Genomic DNA, 9,344 nt, shown 5'->3' on the forward strand with positions numbered 1-9,344 from the left:
AAAATTAAAGGAAAATGTATTTCAATTTTTAAACGTAGTATTTTGAAACTAGCGAGGATATGAATCAGTAATTGAGGCTTTATTGACTGATTCTTGTGCTGGTCCTTTTGTCCATGTGTTTGATCCTGTATTCAGCAAAAGTGCAGGTTCTGAAGGTACTGCGAGTGTGACCGAATGATTATTAAGCATGAGTAAAACTGTAGCCATGGTTGGTCTATCAGCTTCATTTGCTTGAACACATAGTAAAGCAATGTGGATGAATCTTATTATTTTATTCTGTGAACTATTTCTTAATGAGGTATCTACAATGTTTGAAATTGTCCCATCCTTCCAATTTCTCCATGCCTGCAAGAATTTTCTCAGATTAGTATCCTTTTATTAATTTGTGCTAACAATTAATCTTCCGAGCCCTTGCTATTAGGTCTGTGTGGTAACTCTTAAGGTACAAATAGATAAGGAAGGCATAATGAGAAAACAGTGTGATATTCAGGTGCTATATATCCACTACATAACAAGATAGGTAACATAGTGTCAATTAGTAAGCTTAATGATATTAATACTAAAGGAAAACTAAGTAGATTTTAATATATACTTACTAAGTTCCAACAATTCTATTTGTATTAGAGTGAGTTTGACTTGTAGCAAATAGTTTCGCAGTACCAAAATCTGATATCTTAGGATTCATCTTTTCATCTAAAAGAATATTTGCTGCTTTGAGATCACGATGAATAATACGCAATCGAGAATCCTCATGAAGGTAGACAAGGCCTTGAGCAATACCTCCAATGATTCTGTGGCAGCTTTCCCAATCCAAATTTGCTCTCTTGCTGGGATCTACACATGTATATATTCAAAGCACATGAAATTTAAAATGATTTCATTAAACTTAATTTGAAACCAAAATGAAAAAAATAGAGGTATTTAAACCTACCAAATATAAAGTAATCAAGACTTTTATTGGATACAAATTCATAGACGAGTAACCTTTCCCTTCCTTCCAAACAAAAACCAAGTAGGCTAACTAAATTTCGATGTTGAAGCTTAGCCAGTAACAACACTTCATTCTTAAATTCTAGGTCTCCTTGACCAGAACTCCTTACCAACCTTTTTACAGTCCATTAATGAGAATACCCTAACAAATAAAAACATACAATATATATATAGCCAGAAATTATTTGTCAGGAATATATATATATATATATATATTGTTATTTTTTTTATTTTTTTAAATATAGATTTTGTAGATGACTATTTTTCGTATGCTCAGTTAGAAAATCATCTCTTCAAAATAAGATGCAGGCACACTCAAAAGTGATAATCATATTATTTGACAATATTATAGCAAGTTTTAAGAATACAAAACATAAACAACTTATCATTAAGAAATTCTGTGGTGGCTATTATTATAGTAGTTATGACACTTTAGTAACATTTAAAAATTATAGTTAAAGTTAAAGTCACATTTTTTTTACTATTTGGCTACGCTTTTTAATTTGAAAAAAAAAGTGTGATCAAATAAAAAATGTGATGTTAAGTTTTGAAACTTTTTTTTGGTGTTTTATCAAACTTTCATTGCCACCACAATCATACCATAGTGATCTTATAATTCACCTATCTAATATTACTACTATAACAGACTTTGTAAACAGCCCCAAATCCACCTTGTCCAAGCTTATTAGCATCAGAAAAGTCATTTGTAGCGTCTCGTATACTCTCCAAGTTAAATTGTAATGACTCAACAATTTCCATATCTTCAGTGTTATCATCCTTTGGTGTTTGACATGGATGACAATTTAAATTAACCGGGTAATTCCCAAAATTGATAGAAAAAAAATGCGAGTCTTTTTATGTTATAAGAATACATTGTACTTTTTTAGTATTAAGCAGTGTTTAAAAGTAACTTTTTCAAACACAAATTAAAAGAGAGTTAGAGATAAACAATACATAATTTTGTTTGGTAGTTGAAGTATGTATAAAAAGTTTTCTATTTTAAGCGGAATATTTTTTATTTTCTGTCGTATAAAAAAGTGAAAATAACGGAAAAGAAAAACCTAGAAAAAACACAAATAAAAATTTGTCCTACATGTTAAAATTGCTATTAAGAATTAAATCAAACATTGAATGAAGTCATAGATCAAATTAAACATTTCAACTCACTTGAATTGCTTTTCCTTTGCTTCCTCTTTCTTAGATACCTGCTGCGGATAAAAATAAACATGAACATAATCACAGCCACTATAGGTATTGTTATGGCGATGACTAGTACTGAAGTGTGGCTCTTTCCTGCAAAATTTCATATATAATCTTTAGTGGGACATAAGATTAACATCAATTTCTTAATTAGATACTTGTAATAAGCCGGTCCATTGTCCATCCGGTCGAATATGCTGCGATTCGAGTATCGCAGCATGCATAGTTCGTCGTTGTACCACCCGATAGCCACCTTGCGATTCGGACAAACCGCCGTGAGATTGGCTCTGGATTGGTTTAGGCAAGTTCGGCACTGCTCCGGCCTAATGTCTCCTCTATATAGTCCAATGGCGTACACTCTGTTTGGGTACTCGCCGTATGAGACGTTGTAGAAACCGTAATCGATTTTTTTGTTGTTGAGAATATTTGACATAAGAGTGTTGAAGTTGGTATGGTAGGTGCTATTGGTTGTGTAGTTGCCTTCAATGTCTATGGTAATGCTATGCTCATCACAGAAGTATTGGAACTCCTGCGAAGTTACTGAAGCGTGTGATTCAGATGCTAAGTTACTAGCAGCGAAGAGAAGGCAACATAGAAAGGACAATGTCCTTAAAGAAAGAAAGATCTTCATGGTTGTGTTATGGGAATAAGAAGTGATACATGGGGAAGTGTTTCTTTAATAGAAAAAATTTAAGGTCAATTATAATGTACATCTGTAAAGAATAATGCTACTGTATATCAAAATTAGTCTTCAAAGCCGGTCACATTATAAAATATATGTTCAAATATAAATACATATTAAAATAAAATTAAACTACACGTATATTTATAATACATTTATAACTGATTTTAGTGTATAAATAATAATTTTTTATATATAAATTTGCATAAAATTAAAAGAGTAGATATTTTTTGTTCATGTATTTTTTGACATGTGTCTATCTTTCTGTGATTGGAAGTTGGCTCCCATCTTGGTTTTGGAGTCTGAAGATGAGGAAAGTCTATTTATTTAAAGTTTGTTCACGACTTCACGGTTCACCTTTATATATTAAAATTTGGTTTTTATACAGGTCTCTCAAAACCGTTACAGTATTTATTTTATTCTGTTAATTCAAATAACTCAATAAACTTTTTTTAATATTTTACAATAATTTTGATCTTACAGTTAAATATACATTTTACACTTTTCAAACATTTTTTATTTTTAATATTGGGTTAACAATAGTATTTTTTTAAAGAGTAGTGCTAGGGAGTCAATAACCTAAATGTACAATATATACAATTGGCTAAATCTTTGATTTATGAATAAAATGAACATCACCTATACTATCCAGAATAACCATCCGGATACCAGGGATAACCATCCGTATACCAGGATAATAAACATCTCATGTTATAAAAAACTAATTTTGAGTTCACCAAAGTTCGAACTCTTAATACTTTCTAAACCTTCATTGTACACATTATACGCTTAGGTCATTGGCTCCTTATACTTTTTCTTTTTTAAATTGTGATCTACTATGGTATTTTTCTAAAATGTGGAATGATTTAATTTACAAAGTACAAATCAGACTGCCCGATTTTTAAGAGATACCAAACTCGGACCGTCTGATTTTTGTACTTGGACTGTCCGATTTGTGTTTGGAGTATACAAATCGGACGGTCTAATTTGTGTACTCCAAAATTTTTTAATTTTTCACCAATTTGTGTACCCCAAACTTTTAAAATATTTTAAACACAAATTAAACCGATTTGTATGCCTTCCATAATTTAAAAAAATACAAAAAATTATCACGATAAAATATAACACTCATCCTACTTCTATATCCAAATTTTTTAAGTGTCTTTTCAAGCTTACATGTTTAAAGGTTAAAAATCACCATAAATCATTAATCCCCGCTGCCGCCGCCTCCCTCTTCTCCCCTTCCTTCCCCTTTTCTCTCTTCCAACTCCAGCAGAGGCACCACCGCCGGCATTGCTTCTCTGTTCTCCACATCTCCTACGCCGTTCACCTTTTGCGTCGCCGCTCCCGTCTCTCCCTCTTTGGCTGCTGCAAGCGTCTCTTCCCGCTTGCCCGTGTCGCTGCCGCCAGCGTCTTTTTGCCACTGTTGGACAAACTTTTGAACCTGTCACTTGACCGGTTCAGTTCTCGCAACCTTACTCTCTCATCCACTCACACTCACTCTGCGTCTCTGCTTCGCCTCTCAGACCTCCTCGCCGCCACTTCCTCGTCTCCACTGTCCCTCGACATCGCCTCTCAACACTCGGTTTGTGGCCTCGCCTCTTCCTCTGAGCCTCCGCGTCTTGCCGACTCGCCGTGCCTCTCTCTGTCGCCGTCAGTCCTTCACGGTCCCACTGCGTTGCCCCTCCCTTTCCGTGGCCAATTTACTGTCCATCTGCAGTCAGCAGGTAGGCCGTTGCCATTACCTCTGCTCTTTTTTCTTTTTCTTGATGATATAATGTGATTTTAGGTTTAGGTTGGGTCTTTTTGATACAAGTTTAGCTGTGATTTTGGTTTAGGTTAGGTATTTTTTAAAGGGTCAAGTATATTTTTGTCTTGAAGTATGTCAAAAGGTTGAAAAATATTAGCTTTTATTTTATTTCAATTTTCTCCTAAAAATTTTTTATTTGCATGAAATGTACCAGGAAGCTAATCTTTTAAGAAATTTAGGATTAATTCAGCAACAATTTCTTAAGTAACCTTTTCACACAAGCAACTGGCCCCTAATTGTCAAATTGCTAAATTGGTCATAAATTTCTTGAAAATTTAGCTGTTGGGGTAATTTGATGCAAGTTGAAAATTTTTAGACAAAATTAAAACAAAATAAAATTTAATATTATTTTTAAAAGTTTTAACAAACTTCAGGACAAAAAGTATATTTAACCTTTTTATGAACTATTGGCAGCTAGGTTTAGTTTGATTGTTATTTTTTAGCATATGCATTATGTTGTATTAGACTAGTTAAGGGTAGATTGTGTACTTTTTGACATGAATTTGTCTATTTCTCAGGTATGACAATTTGTCTTCTGAAACTCTGTTTATTACTATTTAAACTATGTTTGAATTATGGATAAAGACAATGTTTATTTCGATTTAAGTATTGACGACAATGAAGATTATGCTTGTAATATGGTTGAAGAATATTTAAGTCCCTTTTTTTTAATTTTTCTTTGAAAATCCATAGATATCCACTCTGATCCGGGATTGGGTGAGGAATTGGTACCCGTCACTCGTCAATAGGAATGGCAGCAGTACGTACTGCGGGTACCCGCTCCGCCCCTATCCGGTCGGGGCAAGTTTGAACCCAACTCGGAGCGGAGCGGGTCTGAATCGTGGCGGGTCGATGAGTGGGGCGGGACGGAGTCGGGTTCAGGCTAAACCCGCCCCTACCCACCCCGGAGTGCATATATAATCTTTTGATTAATTTTTTAAAAACTATTAATAAAATATTTTAAGATAATAAATATGGATAAAGTAGTTTAAATTAAAATTTTTTATTCTAATCATAAGTACTAATTTAAAAATAATATATCTATATTTATTATCTTCAAAAATTTTATTGATTTTTTTTGAAAGACTAATATATCAAAAATATAAATTATTAAAATTTTTATTTTAAAAAAATTAAAATGAGATTCAAATTTAAAATTTTTAAATGAAAGAAAAAGACTATATCGTTTGAATTATAGTTCATTGACTAAATCATCAGAATTTATTTATGCTTTAATAAAAAAAACATTATAATTGGACACTTTAATTTGATGAGTCATTGTTATTTGACTTATTTCTCAATTTAATCTTGGTGAATTATATGGTACATATCAAGTTGATATAGAGAGAGAAATTGATGCAGTGAGAAATTGACACTTATGACTGTGAATCTGATGTTGACGTCAGATGGAGCAGTAATTTGTTGGCAATGAGCGACTTGGTGGTTGTGAGCCGTGAGGCTTCCATATTGGCTTGAAGAGTGGATCTCGATCATGAGCCTTGTTTTGTGTGGGTCAGCATTTTATTGGGTATTTAACAATGGTTGCTGCAAAAATACAATAATGGGCCTTGAATTGTTTGCAATGTGGGGCAATATCCTCTTTTTGTTAGTTTGCTTGCTTGGGAGAGTCGCCTACTTTGTGTGCTTCTGCAGTACTCAAGGGATTAGTCATTAGACTTCCGGCCTGATAGATATCCTGGTGCAAACAAAAAAAAAAAATCAACACATTATTATTGCTCAAAAAAAAAAAACATCAATACATTATTGTTGTGTGTGATAAAATGAAGATAAAAATCTACAAATTAGTTATACTAACATTGTTTCATGTCTATCTTCATAGGAAATATAGATACAATTACACATGTATATTATTTGGTTAGTAAAATATTAATTTTTGAAGAATATGGTTATACACAAACATACATAAAATTCGTGTATTTAGTGTCTTTAAAAAAAATGAGATATTGAGACACATTAAATAAGGCACATATTTTACATTTTTATCCATAATTATTTTTTGGGTTAAGTACGATTTTGGTCCCTAACGTAGAGGACGAAAATTTTTTTCGTCTCCAGCCTTTTTTCGCCTATAAAATACTCCCGAAAGTTTAACTTAATCTTAAAATCGTCTTTTTTACCAAATCTTTTTATTTTTATTACCAAATTATTCCTAATTAAAAAATATATAAAAAAAAAAGAAAAATGGGTTAAAGGGCTGGGAAGCTCTTCACACGAGGGGTTCAGGGAAGAAGCGGGATAAGGGAAGGTGGGGAAGGAAAGGAGAAGGGAATCCGCCGCAGTCGCTGCTCGTCATCGTTTGGCCGCTGGATCTCTCCGCTGCTTCTGCTTGATCTCGCCGCTGCTCCGCTGGTTCGAGGCAAGAACAGGGAAAGGTTTCAGTGGTTTTATGATGGTGGGTGGAGGAGAGGCCGACGATGACAGTGGAGCTCAAAGAAGATGGCGCGAACTGAAGGTGAGCCGGGGGAGAAAAAGAGGGCTTCGTGCTGTGACGGTGGCACTAGGGTAGCGCAAAGTAAAAAGAAGAAAAGGGTGGCGGCGCTATGATGGCTGATCAGTCAGGGGACAGTGAACAGAGGAGAAGAGAAAACAGGAGAGAAAGAAGAAAAGAGAAAGGAAGGTGGTTTGGGTGGCTTGCCGACTTCTGCTTCTACTTCCATTCTTCTTTTGCTTCTTTCTTAGAATATCACCTTTATCCTGAACCCTAATTTCTTTTTTCTCCTCTTTTTTCATTCTCTTTCTAGATCTTTCATCCTCCTCCTCTTCCTTCTTTCTTCCTTTCTCCCTCTTCCTTTGCCATTGTCGTTTCTCTCCACCCTCCTTTCTTCCTTCTTTTCTTCTCCCGCTCTTCCTTCCTTCTTCTGCTTCTCCCTCTACCTTCGTGTGCATTTCCTCATTCTCTTCACGTCGCCCTCTACTTTTCTCTTCTCTCCTTTGCATCACTTTTCGCGTCACCATCGTCGTTATCATTGCATTTTTATTTCATCTCTGTCATTCTTCAGCTTCACCTTTCTAGATCTGAGTTTATACCGATTTCACTTGCCACCTGTTGTCTGCCTTTGTATCCACGACTACAACTTTCATCCTCCTTCTCACTTTTGTTTTTGTTTTTTTTTTTTAAAGAATTAGAAGAAAATTATTTTTTTAATTTGAATTATTTAACTGATGTTTGAATTGGAGTTGTTGATTTTGATAATTTGAATCATTGGGGATGAGAAATTAGTAATGAAGACAGTGGTAGTGGTGAAAATTAGTGTTGAGGGCGGTGGTGCCGTGGTGGTGATAGAAATCAGTGGTAAAGTGATTTTGACTGAGGTAAATTTGACTTTTAAGTGAGACAGATGTGTCTTGTATATTATTACCAAACATAATATAAAATTAATGTATCTTTATGTCTATGTGCCTTTGTGTTTTTGTGTTTCTGTCTATTATTTTGTATCTATTGTTACTAAACGGAGCATTATGGATAAATATTGTTAGTTTTAGGGGTAAGTACGATTTTGGTCCCTAAAGTTTAGTGCCAGAATCGAAATCGTCCCTCTTGTATTTTTGGATTTAAAATCGTCCTTAACGCTTTTTTTCGTATTAAAATCGTCCTTTTTTTTTTTTTGGACAAAAATACCCCCCCCCCCCCCCCCCCCCCCCCCCCCCCGGGTCTCCCCTTCCCCCCTCCCTTTCCCTCACCCCACCCCCACCCTCCGGTCTCCCCACCCCCTCCCGGTCTCCCTTTCCTCCCTTCCCCTCACCCCACCCCCACCCTCCGATCTCCCCTTCCCCCTCCCTTTCCCCCACCCCTCCCGGTCTCCCTTTCCTCCCGCCCCCTCCCTCACTCCCCCCCCACCTCTGGTCTCCCTTCCCCCCTTCCCTTCCCCCACCCCTTCCCGGTCTCCCTTTCCTCCCTCCCCCTCCTTTCCCTCACCCCACCCCCACCCTCCGGTCTCCCTTCCCCTCTCCCCCTCCCTTACCCCCACCCCACCTCCGGTCTCCCTTCCCCCCCCCTTCCCCCCTCCCGTTCCCCCACCACCCGCCTCCCGGTCTCCCTTTCCTCCCTCCTCTCCCCCTCCCCGTCTCCCCTTTCCTCACCACCACCACCCACCCTAAACCACAACCACCACCAAAATTCAACAAATGCAGCAAATCAACAGCAAAAACAGCAAAATTCAACAGCAGAATCAGAATAAACAGAAGAGAAAAAAATTCAACAGCAAATTCAACAGCACCCTCATTTTCTTCCCTTTCTCTGGCTTCTTCCACTTTCCCTCCTCCCTCTCCCCAACACCACACCAACACCAACAAAATAAATAAAAGAAAAAATTCAGATCTGGGAAGGAGAAAGGGCTTCGCACGAAGGGGAGGGGCCTGGACGCGGCGGCGGCGCTGGGTTGGGTCGCCATGGCTCGTCGATGGTGGAGGCTACGGGTTAGTGGTTCGGCCATGGGAGGTTGGTTCGCGATGGTGGTTCGACGTTGAGAGGACGTGAGGTGGAGAGAGAGGGTAGAGGGTCGCGGGGGTGGTTGGCTGGGTTAGGGTTCGGACAGGGGTGGTGACGGGTTGGGACGCTGGTAAGGCGCAGTGGCGAAGGTTGGGTGGCAACGCCGTCACTGTGAGGGGTGCGGCGGCTGTTCGGTGGCAGAGGAGAGGAGA

General features: G+C 37.3%; 2 protein-coding genes and 1 pseudogene across 2 annotated transcripts; 1 reads left to right on the forward strand and 2 right to left on the reverse strand.

The window, feature by feature from the left end:
- Positions 1-48: 48 nt before the first annotated feature.
- LOC130946178 (cysteine-rich receptor-like protein kinase 6) lies at positions 49-2,821 on the reverse strand (annotated as a pseudogene).
- Positions 2,822-3,726: 905 nt separating this feature from the next.
- Positions 3,727-5,304, forward strand: LOC130946179 (uncharacterized). The gene is made up of 3 exons (XM_057874854.1): positions 3,727-3,750; positions 4,059-4,599; positions 5,201-5,304. Exons 1-3 carry the CDS (start codon positions 3,727-3,729, stop codon positions 5,263-5,265), a joined length of 630 nt encoding a protein of 209 aa, XP_057730837.1. The 3' UTR covers positions 5,266-5,304.
- Positions 5,305-6,909: 1,605 nt separating this feature from the next.
- Positions 6,910-7,658, reverse strand: LOC130946180 (protein PXR1-like). The gene is made up of 2 exons (XM_057874855.1): positions 7,391-7,658; positions 6,910-7,049 (listed from the first exon to the last, which is right to left on the reverse strand). Exons 1-2 carry the CDS (start codon positions 7,656-7,658, stop codon positions 6,910-6,912), a joined length of 408 nt encoding a protein of 135 aa, XP_057730838.1.
- Positions 7,659-9,344: the final 1,686 nt, after the last annotated feature.

The sequence above is a fragment of the Arachis stenosperma genome, chromosome 8 (assembly GCF_014773155.1).
Source record: "Arachis stenosperma cultivar V10309 chromosome 8, arast.V10309.gnm1.PFL2, whole genome shotgun sequence".
Classification (NCBI taxonomy): Eukaryota; Viridiplantae; Streptophyta; class Magnoliopsida; order Fabales; family Fabaceae; genus Arachis; species Arachis stenosperma.